The 22,118-nt window shown below is 40.6% G+C and overlaps 1 protein-coding gene across 1 annotated transcript in view; it reads left to right on the top strand.

The window, feature by feature from the left end:
• The window catches only part of CACNA2D3 (calcium voltage-gated channel auxiliary subunit alpha2delta 3), a 908,562-nt gene that overhangs the window by 662,874 nt on the left and 223,570 nt on the right, over positions 1-22,118 (top strand). Inside the window, exon 14 of the mRNA XM_055556946.1 lies at positions 6,405-6,422. Within this exon, the coding sequence (XP_055412921.1) occupies positions 6,405-6,422 (18 nt within the window). The remainder of the gene's footprint in view (positions 1-6,404; positions 6,423-22,118) is intronic.

Genomic DNA, 22,118 nt, shown 5'->3' with positions numbered 1-22,118 from the left:
GACTGAACGACTTCACTTTCACTTTTTCATTTATAGAAAGACTTGGGGTTGAGATAGGAACTGCTGTCAGAGGAGGTGCCTTCAGAGCTGGAATCTAACAGATGGGTAAAAAATAGTGGGCGTCAGGAAATTGAATGGTGGGAGAGCCTCAGCCAATCAGAAGAAACAGCCAGTTGAAGGCTTTGAGGTGAGTGAGGCTTAGACAGCAGGGCCAGCAAAGCACCGGGATAATACTTTTAGATTGTTCTAGGCGCAGTGTAGAGGAAGGATCAGGGGAAGGAGTATAACTGAGATGGATGAGCAACAAACGTGGCTTAGCGTGGGGTGGCAGACATGGGCAGAAGTGGACAGAACCTCCACCGCTGTATCCTAGCTCATCAGAGACCTGCTTCTCATGTAGGTTTTGGAGTTTGAACCAGTGAACAGAACTTCCTCAGATATGTAGAAGAGTAGGAATCTTTACCAACATTGCTTAATGAAGAAGAATGGAGGATTAGAAATGTAAACATCATGCACAGAGTGGGGGAGGGGGAAGCGAGCAAACACAGGGAACCTTTGCAGCAAACAAGGATTTGTCACTCATTCATAACAGCCCAGGCAAGGGGCCAGTTTCACAAATGAAATAAACATATGCAGGCTCTTTTCATTTTCTTTTATACAGTTGGCAGAAAAATACTTTATGTCCCATTTGGTCTTTACATATTTCATAGTAAATGTGTTGTTTTGATCAATTGATCTTTAATTGAGTTTTATTTTTGAAAAAAGAGCCCACTCAACTCCAGAAGTCCCTTCAGCTGGAGTGATGAATGTCCCCTCACTTGCCGCTGTGGCTCTTAAGTGGGATTCTGAGATGTAAGTGAAGTAAATGAGAAAAGTTAAAACAAAAACATCCCCTTCCCCTCAGTGCAGGAACTTGGTTTTGAAATACATTTACTTACCATTAGGGACTCAAAGCCCACTAGGATCTCTTCTACTTCTAGTAGGGCTCCTTACAACTGTTTTCCCTGGCTCACCTTAGCATGCAGATCTCTAACATTGCCCCACAGTTTGGTCCCTGCACTCACTTCCTGGGTAATCTCATCTTCAAGCTGCCTATCCTACACCTCTGCTTGCAAGTCCAGGAGACATCCTCAAGTTGTCAGTTTTAGACAAAACGGAACTTTTTTTTTTTTCCCCTCAAATATGCTTCTCAAACAGTTTTCATCTTCTCATTAAGGCTCTATTTTTTAATTTACCTGGCCCAAAGGTCTTAGATGCAACCTTGATGTCTCTCCTTCTCTCATATTATCAGCCAGTCCATCATCCCACGTCTCAAACAGATCTAGAATCAGACCACTGCCTGCAACCTCCACTACCAGCACTAACTCTTTCACCTCTCATTCAGATTATTCAGCCGTCTTCTCACTGGCCTCCCCACTCAAACACTATCTTTGCTGCTCTCTGGCTATGTGACCTTGTAGTTTCATGGAAAACTGGGGTGAAAATAGAACTTACCTAATAAAGTTTCCGTGAGTTTTCAGTAAAGAGTCAGACACAACTGAGCATGCACACAAGCAAACACAAAGCACTTAGAATGAGGGATAGTATGTCATGGCTGTTACAACGGCCATTGCTGCTGTTGCCAACACTGCAGCATGTGGTTTCCATCCAAGACAAGCTGATGGCCCAGAATGATGGGTAAAGCACCAGCAATGACATCTACCTTCCTGGCAGCAGGATAGGAGTCCTTTTAAGGGTACTATCTGGAAAAGCCACACGCATGGATATCTCACTGACCACAACTGAATCCCACCAAGTTCTAATAGCGTCATTTAGCTAAGCCTGGCTAACAGTTGGGTTTCCATTACCCAAAAAGGGCAGTGTGGCAGTTACTGCAACTAGCAGTTAACTATGCTATGAATAGGCAGTATGTGGTGTGCTGATGACATTTGATATGAGAGGTCAGACGGGGTCTTCTTTGAGACAGTGACAACCAGGTGTTTGCTGGACAAGGAGGGAGGGTAGGGGGGAGCATTCTGAAATGAGGGAAGGGCAAGTATGTCTGTGATAGGAGAAGGCAAGGTAAATATTTGTGCTGCACCGTACATCATGGGCTTCTGAGGTGACAGTAGTCGTAAGAACCTGCCTGCCAATGCAGGAGGCACGAGATGCAGCTTCAATCCTTGGATCAGGAAGATTCCCTGGAGGAGGGCATGGCAACCCACGCCAGTATTCCTGCCTGGAGAATCCCATGGACAGAGGATCCTGGCAGGCTACAGTCCATAGGGTCTCAAAGACTTGGACATGACTGAAGTGACTTAGCCAGCACACATACATCATACACCACATGCTGCAAAGCATGGTAGGCTACATTCTCCATCCAGACTTTTCTGTAAGGACTGGTGCCAGAATTTCTCATTCCCCCTTTTTTATATGGGGGACTCCCAGATGGAACGGCCTGAGAGGCCCCCCAGATCTTGGGTTGGTGCTAACACCTTTGGTCTGCATGAGAAGCAAAACTTTGAGCCTGACAGTTAAAGCAGAAGTGAGGGCTGCAGAGAGATGTGACTTTGAGTTGACTTTCAGCTCCAGCATTTCCTGACTGGGCGACACTGGCAAAGTTCTTAGCCATACTAAGTATTCTCTATTTCCTCATCTATGAGACTGATACTAACATATAACCCAGAGAGGTCTGCTGTGGGGACCAAAGCTGCTCAAGATGTAAAGTGCTTAGCCAAGTACTGCTGCATTGAGAGTGGTCACTCAAGAGAGGCTGTTTCTGTTACTCTCCCTTTATCTCTGTCACTGTCTTGAATGACACATTCTCAGTCTTTCCAGATTTGAATGTGAAGTGTCCCACAAATGCATTCCACATCCCAAGAATTTTCCCTGGGAATGTGCGAGCCTACCATATACTACAACTTCTTTCTTTATGCTTCCTTTAAAAACGTGACTAGCGGATGTGAATAGTTGGTTATAAAGTCATACAGCTAGGGGGCATTTGGTCTGAAGGAATCTGAAGCTGCTTGTACAGATCCTGGTGTATTACTAGTAAGTGAAGAAAAAGACATAGGGAGGTGGAGCCTGGTTCACAATGCCTGACAAAGTGACTTTGGAGAAGAAGAGGTCTTGAGAAAGAGAAGTTGCCTTGCCTCAGGCTGAGTGATGATGAGAAATTCCCGGGCTAGTTTTTTGCACATCCATGGGTCAGTGAGACAATGTGCATATCTGCAGATGTCTGTACCAACGGTATGGGGATTATCCTCTGGCAGAAATATTCCTTTTTCTCTTGTAAGCCATTGTCTTGGATTATCAACATGGTGTATGTGTTTGTGAAGGTGTAGACTGCAGTCAGTTAACCCAGTTGTCTTTTCCTGGCATCCACCCTGGACATACCCTAGTAATAAGGTACTTTCTTTAACCAGGTGGGCACCAGTCACAAGTCACAGAGAAATGCATAGAGACTGCCATACAGAGCAGGTTCCCTCATGTCCTCAAGGAGCTTGTGAACTAGCAGAGGAGAGACATTAAACTAACTTACATAGATATTGCAGAGATTCTCTGAACTACAAAGAAAAAGTACAATGAGACCTTTAGAGACCATTGTGTCCTGGAGTATCCTTTGCTGTTCCTTGTTTTTTGAGCCCACTGCAGACATTGCTAATTGGTTATAACATTCTTTCCATAAAATATAACTTCAAAATATCTCTCAACATGGCCCTATGGAAATACATTACCAATCTGTCAGACGTGACTCTTGAAGCTAATCTTTTTTGCCATCTAAGAACTGGCCCATTCCCCAGCCCTCCCTGGATCATCCATTTATACAGATAAGCACTCTGACCAAAGGCTAAAATGCATGTGCCTCAGGACTCCAGCTAGAGGCCGGGGGAGTCTAGTGTACCACTGGTCTGGCTCCTGGGCCAGAGCACTGCACACTGTGAATGTTGCAGGAACCGTGTGTCATTAAGAGCGTGGACTCCCAGTCAGTAGCATCTGCAGCTGCCAGGGAGCCCATCTCAATTTGCTGTGTTCTATTCTGAGGCTTCTTTTCCAAGGTCCAACCTGTGTGTGGCATTGCAGGCTATAATTTATGTTATTTAAAAGCTCTGGTAGGAAAGTTGTTCTTTGTTCTCATGAATTATTTCTTAAGGAAAATATATGTTTTGTGGAGAACTTGAGGGCAGCCTCAAACTGAGGACATCACCACAAAAACTTGGTCTCTCATTTTCCTGCCCAGGATTTCTTCTCTTGTGCTTAAATGGGTGACTCAAAATGAAGAGTTTCCTGCTCCACCAAGATAAACCTGAGAGAGGGAGAGAAAGGGCAGTTCTCATTTTTAAGAGGCCTGTCAAGTCCCACAATTTGTGCAGACCTTGACTTTGGTATTTAATTCATCAAACAGTTATAATTCTCATCAGTGTCCAATGCATTTCATATCATCTGTGATTCAACACAGATTCTTTCCTAAGGAAGCATACATCTGTCATTCTATTAATGTTTGCATTTCCAAAGTTTCTTTTAAGTTGTGAAAAGATATTTAATATTTAAGACTCTTATTGAAGTGACTCTTCATTTTAGGCTCAATTTCTCACCTCTTGATACATTTCTGCACTCTTGAGAAGTGCTGGAGAAACATGTGAGCTTCCTTTTTAATAGTGGCAGCTATAAGTAGGAGGGAGGAATCAAGAAATCATGCTTGTATTTCTGTCTTCCTAAATTGAGAGACCTTTCAGCATAAAAGTGCTTGGAAATTGATTGTTGGGCGGTTGGGGTCTGCCTTTTGTGGACATTCTCTGGACCATTCTGGAGCAGTCTATGAGATACAAGACACCTTGTTGGTTTGAGTTTATCCCTTCGATCTTTTATTGGGCTCCATCCACAGGGCAGGGCCTTATGAAAGATTCAAGAAAGCCCCAGTCTTAGTATCTGTGAAGAGAGAGTATTCTTCACAGGGACAAAAGAATGGGAAAGGCAGGAAGGAGGTTCAGACCATAGGATGCCTGGTTTAGTTATCTTTCATATTCTGGCAGTTCCAGTGTTACAAACTCTAGAGACATAGAGAGTTTGTTGTCATAATTCCCAAGTGTTTGTGGCCATTTTTAACATGTGAGTTGAATTGAATTTGTACATTCTAAAGTCAAATGGACAGAGAAGCCTGGTGTGCTGCAGTATTTGGGGTCGCAGAGTCGGACACGACTGAGCAACTGAACTGACTGAAAGTCAGATACCCGCCCCCCCTCAAATTTACTTTCTATGGAACATCATATAATTACATAATGTCTCAATGTCATTGTATTTCTCATCTGTAAAATGAGGATGATAAAGAGAACCTAGTATTGGGTTATTGTGACTTAGGGGGTGATGCAAATAAAGGCCTTAACGCTGTGCTGGCTGACAAGTTCACACTCGATAAATGTTAGTCTCTATGAAAAGACTTGAAAATGATGTAATTCTTACATTTGGTATTTAATATATGGATAACGTTAATTCCATTCCAGATTAGAAAATTGCTTTTCGAAACACTGCACGCTGTAATGGCAATTACAAACACCATGACACTAAACCACAGCTTAAAAGTCTCACTGTAGAAAAATAGATAAATATGTCTCATAAGTATTCAATCTTTTTCCGCATACCTATAATCTCAGTCCCTTCCCTGTGCCACTGGCATAGCTAATATGTCTTATTTTATTTATTGACTGACTGCCTTTTCATTGTTCTTAGAGTATCAGCCTTACTTTATATGCATGAATTCTTGTGCATGCTTCCTTAACCAGCAATAAAGGGAACAGTTACTGTGCTACAAAGCAAGAAAAACTGACTTTAAATTAAATGACATTCTTCAAATGGTCTTGCCTCTACGTACAGCAGAGCTTCTCAGCTTTGGCACAGTGGACGTATGGGCAGTGTAATTCTACCACTACATATGGTAGTGGGGGCTGTTCTGTGCATTCTAGGAAGTTTAGCAGAATGCCTTGTCTCTACCCACCAGAGGCCAGTAGCTCTTATTCCCTCCCCTGCCCCAAGTTTTGACAGCCCCACATGTCTCTGGACAGCTCTCAGCAATGGGGAACTGTTGGCATACAGGAAGAAGGAACTGCTCTGTGTTCCTATGGAAGCACTTTCATAGTGCTTTTGATCACCGGACAGAAGAACCTCAGGTCCAGCTTTGCAGAAGGCTACCAGAAACTACCCAATACACGCACCGTCAAAGTCACAGATTATCTCTTGACACTATGAATTAAGGTAGCAGGTAAAATAATCAACACCATAACTTTATATGGGGAAATGACTTGGCTTTGGTTGTTATTTTCCTCCCCATTTTTGTCCTTCCATTTGCCAATGACAGCCAAATGAAGTTTTACAGTTAATCTTCACTTCTTATATAATGATTTTTTTTCTTTTTTCTCCTTATTTTTCAGCTCCCCCAGGCACAAAAGGTAAAACTCTTTTCCATCACATTCCAGTCATCCCCAGAACTCACGAATCATGCATGCCTCCATGGTCTTGTGCGTTTGGTGTTGTTCATGACCAGTGAAGTGGTTTTCCTCTTAGGACTTCAGGAGCCTGACGTTGGACAGGAGCAGAAAGACCCACAGACTTGATTGTCCACTAGCCCTTTGCCAAATGAATCCCACCAGAAAGCCCTTTGGTGGCCATTGGTTTGGGGATGAATCTGTGCTCAATCATTTTGCTAAGAGTTCGCAAATAATAGCTGAAGAATAAGTTTGTCACATTCCTTCCAACATAACATTTCAGATCGTCCCTGGGATACTTTCCTCGGGAGATAATGTGAATAATTATTAAGGCCCAGTAATTATTTTAGTTTCTGAGCTCTTAAGCCAAATCCCTAAAACTCCCCTTAAGTTTCATTAATTGAAAAATCAGCAGCTACCTTGCTTGTCTCAATACCCATACCACCCAGAGAGCATTAGAGTAGAGTTCTTGCCAACAGTCAGACCCTTTCACTGACCCTCATGATCTGTCTGCGATGGAGTGGTGCCACCATGTAGAGTGTTTGCTGTCCAGAACAATTCCGTGTGGTTGCAGGGTTGGCTTTGTTGTACCATCCATGGCTTGTCACTGCATCCTAAGGACAGTTGTGGCAGAGTACATATCACATGATGCTTGGTGTGTTGTTCCTGTGTATTTCACAAATGCAAGCAAGATTTTCAGACAACAGAGCAATTTCTGGGGCTGTGATGTGAGTTGGTTTCAAGAGTTGAGGTAAGGCACCACCGTGAAACTTAATCTGACCCTCCTAAGCTCTCCACTTTGGAGCAGAGATGATTTGGTTTTGTCTCACTATGATAGCACAACTGCTCTACAAAAGACAGTCTGTTCAGACCATATGGACAACCAGAGGCCTAGAAATCATTACACAGTTACTCAAATACGTTTGAGATATTTAAACAAGGCAAGACATGCTAGTGTGTGACTTGGCTTGTGGTGGTGTTTGATTACACTTCAGTGCCATCACCAAAGGACTGAACACTTCATTAAAAGTTAAAGTATTTGAGTAGAGCGAGAGCTTCCAGGGTAAATATATGGTCAGAATTCCACATTATCTGGAAGGCTTGGCATCTTCGATAGGTTATGCTTGCTTAATTGCCCACATTAGAAATTTCTTTGCAAAGACTTAAACTGAGTATCTAAAAATGGACTGGCCTCAACTTACTGGTACTTATTCATCAAATTTCCGCTGATCCATAGACAAAAGCATTCTGTTATAGAAGATTCCTCATGAATTTGAAGTGTCATCAGCCATGGAATTTTAAAACAAAGTTCAAAACAAGCCAGCGCAGAATATGGTAATAACAAATGTTGCTGGGCCATATGAGTTCTCAATAGCACTTAGCTCATCACTCTTTTCTTCTATCGTCACATCTTGACTCACATTACATGCCCTGCAAAGTGAAGCACATTATTATTTATGGTCGTAGAAAGTTCGAAAGTGAGGAAGATGCTCCAGTGGCTTTTCCTCTGTCCCAAAGATGTTATACTGCCCAACAGACTTGTTCTGCAGCCCTGGATGACAAAAAATAACCCTGCCTTCCCTTCCTCACTGTGGCTACAAATCGTCTTCTTTCAATTAAGATAGAGAAAGGTGTTTATTTTAAACAAAAAATTAGAGGGGTCTTGTGTGAAATGATTTCAGAACGCTTTGGATAGTTTCTGGGCAGTTCAGCTCTTTGGAGGAGTTTGACTGTAAACCTTGGGGATCTAGGCTGGAAGATGAGGTGGTTTGAGGAGAGGCACATTGCAGACTGAAAGCATTCCCCTCAGGACCACTGGTCTCAATACATGATGTATGAGCATCCCTGCCCCTCACGTTCCTTCCCTTCCCCTCCCCAGTGTTACCAAAGTCTTTTGATAGAAAGTTCTTACAAGCATCAGTTCCCCTCAAATAATTATCTTGCTAATGAATTGTCAAGATATGACAAAAGAGCCCAGAAAGAATGTGATGCTTCTCTTGTTTCATTAAAACTGTGTATCACCTGCCTGAATTGCCTAGATGGAGTCAGAAAGAAAGGGAGACTGAATTTGAAACCCCAACAAAGCAAAGGCTTTCAGAAACAATTGTTTTGAGAAATTTCTTCCCGAAGACTTTGACATTACCCAAAGATTTCACTCATCCATGTACATGATTATAATTAGTCCCTTCCAAACCCAAGAGTTTGTTGTTCTGTGGGTAAAAGGGAGGTATCTCCAGCTGCTGTGTCTTTGGCCGGCTTTTCACATGAGGTCATGAGTGCATACGTTGAACCATATGGTGTCTACATTTGTGCTGTGTTTTTGTTGGAATCTCTCTTTGAATCATCTGCAACTGTTTTCTCTATAAATATTTTAAATAGTTATGTCTCTGTAAACATGCTTATTTTAATCTCTTGGCTGATCTACAACTAAAAATGTCCCATTTGGATATCCCTCTTATGTGTAGCAGTAATTAATGATTATTGTCTATAAATTATCATTTTTGTGATTCTAATAATTTGAGAGTTTTCCAAATATTCTAGCCCTTTTGGCTATTTTCTAGAACAATGGTTTGCACCAAAAAAAAAAAAGGTTTTATTTTTCCTTTGATTCTTAAACACCTCTGAGATAATTTCTAGATTCTATAAATTTTAACCCTTAATACAAAGTAGGAGTGATAGTATACTTACTGGTTATACACTTGATCAATAAATATTTTCACCAAATACATAGGCAGTGTTCTGAAGTCTTGGTTAAAAAACTTGTAGCAATACAGACCTGAAGCCTTCAGGCCAATACAAATCTGTTCTTTTTAGTGAAAATTGAACCACTTTCTCCTTTGGATACATTGTTCTTGAGTTCAACAATGGAGAAAGGTCCATATTTTGTAGAACAGTACAACAGTTTGCATTTTTTTCTCTTATATGATTCTTGACGTCTACGAAAATGTCTGGGAGATTCCATTTTATAATAATAACAGAATTGCCCAGAGTTGTTTGCAAATGTATATTCAGTAGTCACAAAAACAGTCCAGTTTTCAAACTGCCTATTCATCTAAGTAGGTTCTGTCTATAGGAACTAGACATCAGTTGTTCACTGTGTGATTAACTTAATCTCTGTAACATGGAGCCTTGAATACTTAAAAGAAAATAAACACTTTTGGGGCATTTCAAATTTGGCGGTTTATGTGCTTAACTTTTCAATACAGGTGCACCTTTCCCTTCATTTTATGTTTTCTTTACACAAATTTGGAGTTTCTCAAAGACAGTGTCTTGAAGGTCTTGAAGGTACTCTGTGTCTTGCCTGGCATCATATTAGTTAATATAGGCTTGAAAATTCAGAGCAGGCATAAGCATTTTTCTCAAAACCATAGTTAAAGAAAACCACATCTCTACTCCTGTTTGGAACAGCAATTGATGGAGTCAGAGCTCTACAGTATGGCAAAACGATCCCTGTTTAATAGCCAGACCATGTGTTTTGTTTCCTGTTAGGGATAGCTTCACTTGCCTTCTTGAACAAACACAGCAGGGTTTGAGATCTGTTGTTCTATGCCTGCTGTGATATTCTGTGCTGCTTAACTTGTATGAGGACTCAGGAGTGCATAAATTAGCTTCTTAAATGGAGGTCGATTTTTGGTTTTTCTTTCAGGATGGGACTGTTTTATTAATCTCTCCCCCTAAGTATAAATGGGATCCTGAATCCATTTGCATTTTCTTTATATCCTTGTTTATATTATATTTAGGAGGAATAAATGGAAGCAATCATTTATCTAAAGACTTCTTTCCTTCCTTCCTTTCTTTCATCTTGTTCTTCAGGTATAAACTCATGCGAGTAGAATTTGGCCAGCTCTTATCTCAGTGTAATCAGATTTCAGCAATTGTGGAGCATCATTTATCATTCCTTGTCTCATTTAACTTCTGCACTTTGAAATGTTGACTTGTTGAAAATAGAAAATTGAAAGTTTGCAAAGCTGCTGTTTTCAGAGAACTGTAGGTCTAGTGATTTTAGTGTTTCATTACAGTTATATAAGCGGCTAAATGGATGCAAATGAAGTGCAAAATGGAGAGGTGATAGCTATTTACATTTGGGTCTGGTTTATGACTCATTTGCTTTTACCTTGACTGGCTTTCTGTGTAAGCTATTATATTTTGTTTTGATGACTCTGTTTTCTTCCTCATCATTTACTCTTATAAGAACACATGCAGGCATCTTTTATAAGCATTATCAAGCTGGGGCTGTTAAAATTGACTAAACCCAAGAGTCGGAAAAATGGTAGCAGTACAATGAGCTATGACTTAAATTAGTAGATTTATTTTGTGAATAAGGCAAGGGAAATAGAAACGGGAGCAAGTTCAATCACTTTAGCTCCCCCCATGGTCAGTGTGATGGATTCTGTGGAGATCTCAGTTACAACATATTGTTCCACCATAATGATGATCACAGAACTAAGCATTTTATTCTTTGTGGTAGTTCTGTACGAGTGTATCTATGGCATTCCAGAGAAGCTGCCCTGTTGCTATGACAGGAGGTAAACTTTGCAAGGTTCACAGCCATGTGAGTCTTTTTCAGGGCACGAATACTGGAGTGGGTTGCTATTTCCTCCTCCAGGGGCTCTTACCCACCCAGGGATCAAACACAAGTCTCCTGTGTCTCCTGCTTTGAAGGTGGATTCTTTAACTGAGCCACCTGGGAAGCCCTTATGTGAATCACGGCCAGTCCCTTTCCCATTGGCCCTGTTAAACTGTGTGTTTGAGACCATAAAGAAATGAATGCAAAACCCTCAGATTAAAAGTGCATGGCTTCCTGATGGCGGGATGACCCTCAGAAGAGTGCACTGGGGCTCTGGCTGAAGCCCCATATGGGCTAATGGGGGACCAGAGAGCTCTATTTTGGGAGCAGGATGCTATTTGCATTTCTTATTTAGAGGAAATGATTTGTTAAATTTAAACAACTTTATAATATATCTTTTTTGTGTATCTGGGGAAAAGTGTTCAAGTTGTACCCATTTTCAGATATATTTGAACTTTTATAGCATTTATGTACTGTTTTATAATAAGGAAGAGAACAAAGTGACAACAGAGAAGTACATGAGCAGCACTTACAAGGGCCCACCCATGATGAGTGCTTAACTCAGTGAAATACTGCTGATAATCCTAGTCCATGCCTTGTTCAATAGAGACACGTTGGATACAAATAAAGCAGAAATGGTTTTAAAACACTGGTATACTTTGTGTTAAAAAAAGACTAGATATTATAAAGTAAAAAACCTGAGAATTGATTTTAAAATCCCATATGTATATCCGCGCTTTCTAGTCCCAGACTTACTTTTTAGTGTCTTAGAAATTTAAAGTCTTCTTTCAAAACATCTTCCTTTAGTTAAGATGTGAATGTCTTCTATTATTTATTTAAATCAAGCACAACTATAAAATATGATTCTCTTGAGGTGTTGAAACAATGCAAACTCTACTCACAACATTGCTAAAATGAAACTGCCTTTTCTTTTGAAAGTCAAAAAACATCTAAATAAAAATAGTGGGATTTTAAAGCTTATTTTAAATTGTTCCTACATCCCCCCCCCAAAGAAATTTATATACCTTTCTTTCCATACAGAAAGGAAGGCAGAGGATTGAGAAAATTTCTCTTACAAAGCCCAGTGAACGGCAGCATTGTGCCATTAATGTCAGCATAACCCATGTTAATCTTAGACAGGATATTCCTGGACACTGGATGTTCTGATTTCCTTGCTTCTAGATGCAACTCTATAGGTCATTCTTACTGATCCTCAATTGATATTGAACTCAAAACTGGACTGACATTTTGAGGTTACCCCTGTATTTATTGATAGACTTAGAACACCTGTATCTATCACTATATACGAGATGTATTTCCTGAAACATCCGTAAATAAATCTACACTTTATTGATCAAGACCCTGGAAAAGTGTATCATTTAAAGGACAGCTGTATGGAGTAGCTTAATGAAGTAAAGAATTAAGCAAACTAGAATGTGTGAACTTGAGCCAGAACACTTTTTTTTTTTTTTTTTTTTTCTAATGGTGTTACTATTTTTCCATTATCTCAGAGAGGCTAGGAAGAGAGAGAGAACACTCAATGAACAGCATTTCAGCACAGGACTAAGCAAAATCAATATAATTCAGTGATTAATTTGAAAGCTAAATCTATGTCAACATATAAATCCAAGTCAAATCTATATTTAATCAGTGGCGAATCACCATGAGTGATTTTAATCTGACTCTATAGTTCTTCACTTTAGGGGATTTCCTGAGTGGCAGGTGTAGTAGGTCATTCTCATGACTTACTCTAGAGAAAACCTATACTTGCACTGTGTATTCACAGGCATAGCCTTTATCTTCATCACTTTTTTGGCGTAATTTTTTGATAGAAACAATTCTAATTTGCACCAACAAAATGTATCTACTTTTATTGTTTTGGCATATTAAAGTTGGAAAACCGGTTTGCCTTTTCAGTTTTTTGTATTAAAATCACATATCTGTTGATCTGATCATAGTTCAGCCCCCTGATCCTTTTTCCTGTCACATTATTCCCAGGTCACACCCCCAGTTAATGGGTATATATCCAATACAGCCCAGTTCCGTGAGAACTGGAGGGATGGCTCTGTACAAGCTTCCACACATCTCGTGCCAAAGGATTCAACTGAAATGACCCTCTGGGGTAAACTGGAGCAATTGTGCAATCATGTACAGCAAAACTACTGAGAAGCCCAAAAGCAGAAAGTTAGATGTTTATCCCTTCAAATTAGCTGGAAGGATTTTGGAAAACCCATCCTAGTTTCATGAGGTAGAAAAATGTCAGGCAAAGGACTAATGCCATGGTATGGACTTTCTTTTTCCAGAAATGACTAATGGAATTGAACCACTCGCTGAATCATGAGCCCTGTGTGCTTGGATTGGACCCATCCTTGTTTGCCCAGGGCTGGGACACATTAGATGATTTGGCTGGGTGCTTCTGAAGCATCTCTCCTTTCGTTCCTGACCTCCTTCCTCTCTAACAATTTCCTTCCCATTGTGCATCATTCCCTACCTTCTTTAATATTTGCAGTGCCAACTACCACCACCTTGAACTACTTTCTAAAGCATGTTATCTAAATCATGGGATAAAGGAGAAATTTTTTTTTTAATTTTTGTATATGTAATTTGAATGCAGAGATAGATGACGTTCAAGTTTGGGAGAGAAGTGGATGGATTTCAGAGAAGCTTAAGGACTTCTCTCCCTAACCTAGCATGGTTGTTATGAGATCAGTTGCACTTATTGGATGTGTCAGGCACTGTATTAGGTGCTTTACATCCATAGTTCTATTTAATCCTCCCCCAAACTCTTGGAGTTACTCCTTTTAGAGATGAGTTGCTTGGTTGCCTCTTTTACCACACTCCAAGATCCTTAAGGCAAAACATATCATTTGTCTTTGTACCCTGAAAACAGGAGGCTGAGGGCAGAATGATTTGCTCAGGGACTGTAGTTTCAGGTAGGCCAAGGCACGAACCTGCACCCTCCTGCCTTTTGTGACCTAGAGCAAGGTACCTTCCCCTTTATCTTTAATTGATTCAACTGTAAGATGGCTTGTAGACACTTCACCAGGGTTAAATTTAGTGCTATATAGATGTTAAATGTTTAAAGCAGTGTTCAGTAATAGCAAGACAAGTTTGGAAAAAAACATCACTGGGTGAATGGGTGGATGCATAGATGGAAGGATGAATAAATACAAAATGACTCAACAATTTTGAGTTATTTGTTCAGAGATAATTCAGGCCTATTTGCTTCTGTAGCTCATTTCTCCTCTCTGTGTTTCTTTCCAAGGAAATCATAGGGTTCAACTAAACTATTTTTTAAAAGTCCTTTCCCCTTACCTCACTACGAACAAGGCTAGTGGAGGTGATGGAATTCCAGTGGAGCTATTCCAAATCCTGAAAGATGATGCTGTGAAAGTGCTGCACTCAGTATGCCAGCAAATTTGGAAAACTCAGCAGTGGCTACAGGACTGGAAAAAGTCAGTTTTCATTCCAATCCCAAAGAAAGGCAATGCCAAAGAATGCTCAAACTACCACACAATTGCATCTCACATGCTAGTAAAGTAATGCTCAAAATTCTCCAAGCCAGGCTTCAGCAATATGTGAACCATGAAATTCCTGATGTTCAAGCTGGTTTTAGAAAAGGCAGAGGAACCAGAGATCAAATTGCCAACATCCGCTGGATCATAGAAAAAGCAAGACAGTTCCAGAAAAACATCTATTTCTGCTTTATTGACTATGCCAAAGCTTTTGACTGTGTGGATCACAATAAACTGTGGAAAGTTCTTCAAGAGATGGGAATATGAGACCACCTGATCTGCCTCTTGAGAAATTTGTATTCAGGTCAGGAAGCAACAGTTAGAACTGGACATGGACCAACAGACTGGTTCCAAATAGGAAAAGGAGTTCGTCAAGGCTGTATATTGTCACCCTGTTTATTTAACTTCTATGCAGAGTACATCATGAGAAACGCTGGACTGGAAGAAACACAAGCTGGAATCAAGATTGCTGGGAGAAATATCAATAACCTCAGATATGCAGATGACACCACCCTTATGGCAGAAAGTGAAGAGGAACTCAGAAGCCTCTTGATGAAAGTGAAAGAGGAGAGTGAAAAAGTTGGCTTAAAGCTCAACATTCAGAAAACGAAGATCATGGCATCCGGTCCCATCACTTCATGGGAAATAGATGGGGAACCAGTGGAAACAGTGTCAGACTTTATTTTTCTGGGTTCCAAAATCACTACAGATGGTGACTGCAGCCATGAAATTAAAAGACGCTTACTCCTTGGAAGGAAAGTTATGACCAACCTAGATAGCATATGGAAAAGCAGAGACATTACTTTGCCAACAAAGGTTCGTCTAGTCAAGGCTATGGTTTTCCCTGTGGTCATGTATGGATATGAGAGTTGGACTGTGAAGAAGGCTGAGCGCCAAAGAATTGATGCTTTTGAACTGTGGTGTTGGAGAAGACTCTTGAGAGTCCCTTGGACTGCAAGGAGATCCAACCAGTCCATGCTGAAGGAGATCAGCCCTGGGATTTCTTTGGAAGGAATGATGCTAAAGCTGAAACTCCAGTACTTTGGCCACCTCATGCAAAGAGTTGATTCATTGGAAAAGACCCTGATGCTGGGAGGGATTGGGGGCAGGAGGAGAAGGGGACGACAGAGGATGAGATGGCTGGATGGCATCACTGACTCGATGGACATGAGTCTGAGTGAACTCCGGGAGTTGGTGATGGACAGGGAGGCCTGGCGTGCTGCGATTCATGGGGTCGCAAAGAGGTGGACACGACTGAGTGACTGATCTGATCTGATCTGATCTGATCCCCTTACCTCTGTGATGTCATAAAACTTTTGCCCCTATCAGCAGCAACAGCACACAGGTACCAGCCTCCCAGACCCTCGTTACAGTCTAAGTTTGACCTCATTATCGCAGGCAAGATACCCTAAGAGAAGGTGGCAAGAGCAAGTAGAGGATGCACAATATAAAATGGATAACGCTAGCCCAGAGTCGTGTTCAGATTCCGGTACCAATTCTCAGTGACTCATTTTCCTCTCTGAGTTTCATTTATAAAATAAATAAAAGGTCAGGATTAGAATAAATTCATTCAAGGATCATTTGCTGAGCACTTCTTACATACCAGGCTCCCTGTGCCTTGCTGTGGATAAAGAAAGGAACCATTCCCAGCCTATGCCCTTAGAGTTCACAGGCTCTACAGAAACCCCAGCTTTGCTTCCAGCCCTGGAGTTCAGTGACTTTGCTGTATTAACCGTTAGCACGAATTTGGTCTTAGATTATATCTTAGGTTGCTTTTATGATTATTTTTGTCGTGAAGTTTGAAGACTTTCTTTTCTCTCCTTGCTATTCTCTGGAACTCTGCATTCAGTTGAGTAAGAAAGCCTACTTAAGTGAACAGTGCAAAGAAATAAAGGGAAACAAAAGAATGGAAGAGACTGGAGATCTCTTCAAGAAAATTGGAGATACGAAGGGAACATTTCCTGCAAAGATGGTCACAATAAAGGACAGAAATGGCAAGGACCTGACAAAAGCAGAAGAGATTAAGAAGAGGTGGCAAGAATACACAGAAGAACTATATGAAAAAGGTAGGTCATAATGACCTAGATCACCATGACGGTGTGATCATTCACTTAGAGCCAGACATCCTGAAGTGCGAAGTCAAGTGAACCTTAGGAACAATTACTACAAACAAAGCTAGTGGAAGTGATGGAAATCCAGCTCTACTTTTTCAGATCCTAAAAGATGATGCTGTTAAAGTGCTGCACTCAGTATGTCAGCAAATTTGGAAAACTCAGCAGTAGCCGTACTGTAAAAGGTCAGTTTTCATTCCAATCCCAAAGAAGGGCAGTACCAAAAAAAGTACAAACTGCCAAACAGTTGTGCTCACTTTACATGCTATGAAGGTAATGCTCAAAATCCTTCAAGCTAAGCTTCAACAGGATGTGAACTGAGAACATCCAGATGTACAAGCTGGATTTAGAAAAGGCAGAGGAACCAGAGGCCAAATTGCCAATATCTGTTGGATCAGAGAGAAAGCAAGGGAATTTCAGAAAAATATCTGCTTCATTGACTACGTGAAAAACTTTGACTGTATGAATCACAACAAACTGAAAACTTGTTAAAGAGATGGGAATACCCAATCACCATACCTGTCCCCTGAGAAACCTGTATGCAGGTCAAGAAGCAATAGTTAGAACTAGACATGGAACAATGGACTGGTTTAAAATTGGAAAAAGAGTACATCAAAGCTGTCTATTGTCAACCTGCTTATTTACCTTATATGCATCATGTGAAATGCTGGACTGGGTGAATCACAAGCTGGAATCAAGATTGCCGGGACAAATAACAACAGTCTCAAATATGCAGATGATACCAGCCTAATGGCAGAAATCCAGCATCCACTAGATCATCAAAAAAGCAAGAGAGTTCCAGAAAAACATCTATTTCTGCTTTATTGACTATGCCAAAGCCTTTGACTGTGTGGATCACAATAAACTGTGGAAAATTCTGAAAGAGATGGGAATACCAGACCACGTGACCTGCCTCTTGAGAAACCTGTATGCAGGTCAGGAACCAACAGTTAGAACTGGACATGGAACAACAGACTGGTTCCAAATAGGAAAAGGAATATGTCAAGGCTGTATATTGTCACCCTGCTTATTTAACTTCTATGCAGAGTACATCCTGAGAAACGCTGGGCTGGAAGAAGCACAAGCTAGAATCAAGATTACCGGGGGAAATATCAATAACCTGAGATATGCAGATGACACCACCCTGATGGCAGAAAGTGAAGAAGAACTAAAGAGCCTCTTGAGGCAACTGAAAGTGGAGAGTGAAAAAGTTGGCTGAAAGCTCAACATTCAGAAAATGAAGATCATGGCATCTGGTCTCATCACTTCATGGGAAATAGATGGGGAAACAGTGGGAACAGTGTCAGACTTTATTTTTTGGGGGTCCAAAATCACTGCAGATGGTGACTGCAGCCATGAAATTAAAAGATGCTTACTCCTTGGAAGGAAAGTTATGACCAACCTAGATAGCATATGGAAAAGCAGAGACATTACTTTGCCAACAAAGGTCCATCTAGTCAAGGCTATGGTTTTTCCAGTGGTCATGTATGGATGTGAGAGTTGGACTATAAAGAAAGCTGAGCGCTGAAGAATTGATGCTTTTGAACTGTGGTGTCGGAGAAGACTCTTGAGAGTCCCTTGGACTGCAAGGAGATCCAACCAGTCCATTCTGAAGGAGATCAGCCCTGGGATTTCTTTGGAAGGAATGATGCTAAAGCTGAAACTCCAGTACTTTGGCCACCTCATGCAAAGAGTTGATTCATTGGAAAAGACCCTGATGCTGGGAGGGATTGGGGGCTGGAGAAGAAGGGGACGGCAGAGGATGAGATGGCTGGATGGCATCACTGACTTGATGGATGTGAGTCTGAGTGAACTCCGGGAGTTGGTGATGGACAGGGAGGCCTGGCGTGCTGCGATTCATGGGGTCTCAAAGAGTTGGACACGACTGAGCGACTAATCTGATATGATCTGATCCCCTTTGTTTACGCTGAAACTCCAATACTTTGGCCACCTGATGCGAAGAGCTGACTCATTTGAAAAGACCCTGATGCTGGGAAAGATTGAAGGCAGGAGAAGGGGATTCCAGAGGATGAGATGGTTAGATGGCATCACCGACTCAATGGACATGAGTTTGGGTAAACTCTAGGAGTTGGTGATGGACAGGGAGGTCTGGCGTGCTGCAGTCCATGGGGTTACAAAGAATCAGACATGACTGAGCGACTGAACTGAACTGAACTGAATGGCAGAAAGCAAAGAGGAACTAAAGAGCCTTTTGATGAGGGTGAAAGAGGAGAGTGAAAAAACTGTCTTAAAATTCAACATTCAAAAAACTAAGTTCCTGGCATCCGTTCCCATCACTTCATGGCAAATAGTTGGAGAGAAAGTGGAAGCAGTGTCAGATTTTATTTTCTTGGGCTCTAAAATCACTGTGGACTGTGACTGCAGCCATGAAATTAAAAGATGCTTGCTCCTTGGAAGGAACGCTATGACAAACCTAGACAGCATATTAAAAAGCAGAGACATCAGTTTGCCAACAAAGGTCTGTATAGTCAAAGCTATGGTTTTTCCAGTAGTTATGTACTGATGTGAGAGTTGGACCATAAAGAAGGCTGAGTGCCAAAGAATCAATGCTTTCAAATTGTGCTGGAGAAGACTCTTGAGAGTCCTAACCAGTTAATTAACATTGGAAGGAGTGATGCTGAAACTGAATCTCCCATAGTTTGGTCACTTGATACAAAGAGCTGACTCACTGGAAAAGACCCTGATGGTGGGAAAGATTGAGAGCAGGAGAAGAAGGAGGTGACAGGACAAGATGGTTGTATGGCATAACCAACTCAATGGCAATAAGCTTGAGCAATCTCTGGGAGATAGTGAAGGACAGGGAAGTCTTGTGTGCTGCAGTCCATGGGGTTGCAAAGAGTCGGACACGACTAAGCAACTGAACAACAAGTGAAGTTTGAGAACATATGTTTCCCATTTCCACTTTGTTAGGGAAGGTTTTATGGAGGAAGCAGCATTTCAGGGGGTCTTTAAACAGGTGAAAGATTTTGTCCCAGGGCCTTGAAGCCCTGACTATTGGCTGTGTTTTCAGGCATTAGGGAGACATCTAAGCCATGTTTGTAAAAATACAAATCTTTGGCCACAGTTGGGGGGTGGGGGAGGGCGGTGGTGTTCAGTTATGTGGCATAGCTGATCATGAATATTAGCCAAAATCCAATGCCCCTAATAATTCCTATTTCCTTATTTTGAGGATTCCTGAAATAAGCCTGCTGTATACTGTAAAGCAGTTCCCTAAGACAGCTTTCAGATATGTTACTCTGTAATATTCTCTTGTGCATGAGTTTGCTTATATATATGTCCCTGGTCAAAGACTGCATCCTTCCTGTCTAGATGTTTACCCATAAAATGTAGTCCCTGCTTAATGACTTAGAGCTTTGAAACACTGGGGCGGGGTGGGGTGGGGGGAGAAAGAGCAAAAAATTTTTCCTGAGTAGTGACAACTTTATTAGAAAAAAGTTATTTTGAGATTCTCATTCAGATGTTCTAACAGTATCTAGCATTATCATTCACAAAATTGTCTTCAGGTTGTTAAAAAGAGAAAAAGAGAACAAACAAATTCAACATTTTAGTTCATACAAGATGCAGTTTAAGTTCAAAGAGGGAAATCTGTTTACTTTTATATTTAGGCAACTTAAAATACAGTGAATCCCATAGAAATTCAGAATCTCCAGATCTCAGATGAAGGTAATAATGATTCTGTAAAAAGAGGAAAAGTCTTGGCTAAAAGCATTCTGTCATTTATGTAGCATTTCAAGGATTGAGTTATGACAATTAAGACAATCAAATGCAAAGCAAGGTGGAAATATTACTTAGAAGGTTTGCTTCTTCTTTATTATTTTTCACTGCTACTTTCTTAATGCCTTAAGTTATTTAGGGTTCAGGCATTTTACAAGAATATTGAAAAATGCCAGTACAAAATGGGAGTCTAGACAGTGGTTGGTGTTCTTAATTTGTCTAGATTTTAAAAGGAAAACAAATTATCTGAGTAGTATTATAAAAGACAATTCATATTGCTTACACTGAAAGAATCAACTCAATTAAAAATAACAATCCTTGCTTTTTCTAAATAGCTTGTTATAAAAAATATCCAAAATACTGATAATCAAATATGTTTAACCTAGACTATAAAAAGTTATTCTGATAGCATTTCCATATCAGAGTATTACCATGGTTTGTATAAAGGACTATTTTGATCTTTATGCAAAAAGGGATTTAAGTAGGATTATTATTATTTGTTTTACTTAGTTTAAGACATTAATATTCATTTCAAGCATATTCTACTTAATGGTTTTATTTATAAAATGTTTTCTGTAAGTGAGAATTTATGGACTGTTCTTTTTATTAAAATTTTCAATCATACAGAAAAGAGATAGATTCTTTAGAAAGCACTTAAAGATACACACACAGAGTAGTGATTTAAGAATCTTTTGGTTTTATTGCTGAAGCAAGCTATTCTTGCTTTCCCTTCTCATTTCAAAATGACTTCTTAGATTATTGAGTAAATTAATTTTTAACTGTGCCTATGTATGTAAATCCTCTTGTTTAAAATCAGCCAGTGTTGAAACAGCCAGCAAATTTCATGATCATCGCTGATAGCTGTGGCAGTCTAAAATTCACAACCAGAGTCAGATAATGTTAATATTAGCCAAGCAGACAGTGTTGATTGATACTGAGATTCCTTTTCAGGCTTAAAAGTACACCAGTAGGATTTAGTTTTCGTGTTTCAGTGGCTTTTCACGTATGTTCTACCTCTGAAGAGTGCCTATATGTTTCTCCTAAGAAAAGGTCCTTCTGTGTACACCCAGTACAGAAATTTAAGACAGATCACTGAGTATGGTTCTTACCAGGTTCTTACCCTGCTACTTCTATTCACATTGAGGATAAGGGATATTGTGATGGTAGAAGGAGGGGGAGATTCTGGGGAGGGGGAATAAGCAGACATTGAAACGGAGTAGATCCAGAGCACCTTTTTGGTCTGGGAAAGGTGGAAAGGTCCAGGGATCTTCTCTGTGTGTGTGGTGGGGGCAGAGGGGTGGGTGGGAGGGACTCTATACATCTCCATACTCTACACATGTCCTCTTTTCTAGATCTATGTTTCCGTGACCTTCTCCTTAGTGCTATCTCACCAACTAATTTGTACAGAGTGTTATTCTGTTAACTTTCTACTATCCAGCTTTCTGTTCACCATGGGGTGTGGAAACTGGAGAACATGGATGACATCTGCCATCTTTAAATATGTGTTTGAGAAAGTGGGTGGGAAAGAACCCTCCCTTTTCCTGCATACTCCCATCATGTTCTCAGATCATGAACACTATTTTTTTTTTTTTTTTTAAGAATCAGTGGTTCTCCTTTCAAAATGTTTCATCTGATATTTAAAGATGTACACAGCTGTATATTTCCCCCAAAGGTTATTGGCAGAAGTAATAGTTGATATCACCTATCACCTGCGTTTCAGTTTGATGGGAAA

Source organism: Bubalus kerabau, chromosome 20, assembly GCF_029407905.1.
Source record: "Bubalus kerabau isolate K-KA32 ecotype Philippines breed swamp buffalo chromosome 20, PCC_UOA_SB_1v2, whole genome shotgun sequence".
Classification (NCBI taxonomy): domain Eukaryota; kingdom Metazoa; phylum Chordata; class Mammalia; order Artiodactyla; family Bovidae; genus Bubalus; species Bubalus kerabau.
The sequence above is the reverse complement of the archived record's forward strand: the minus strand, read 5'-3'. Positions and strand labels throughout refer to the sequence as shown.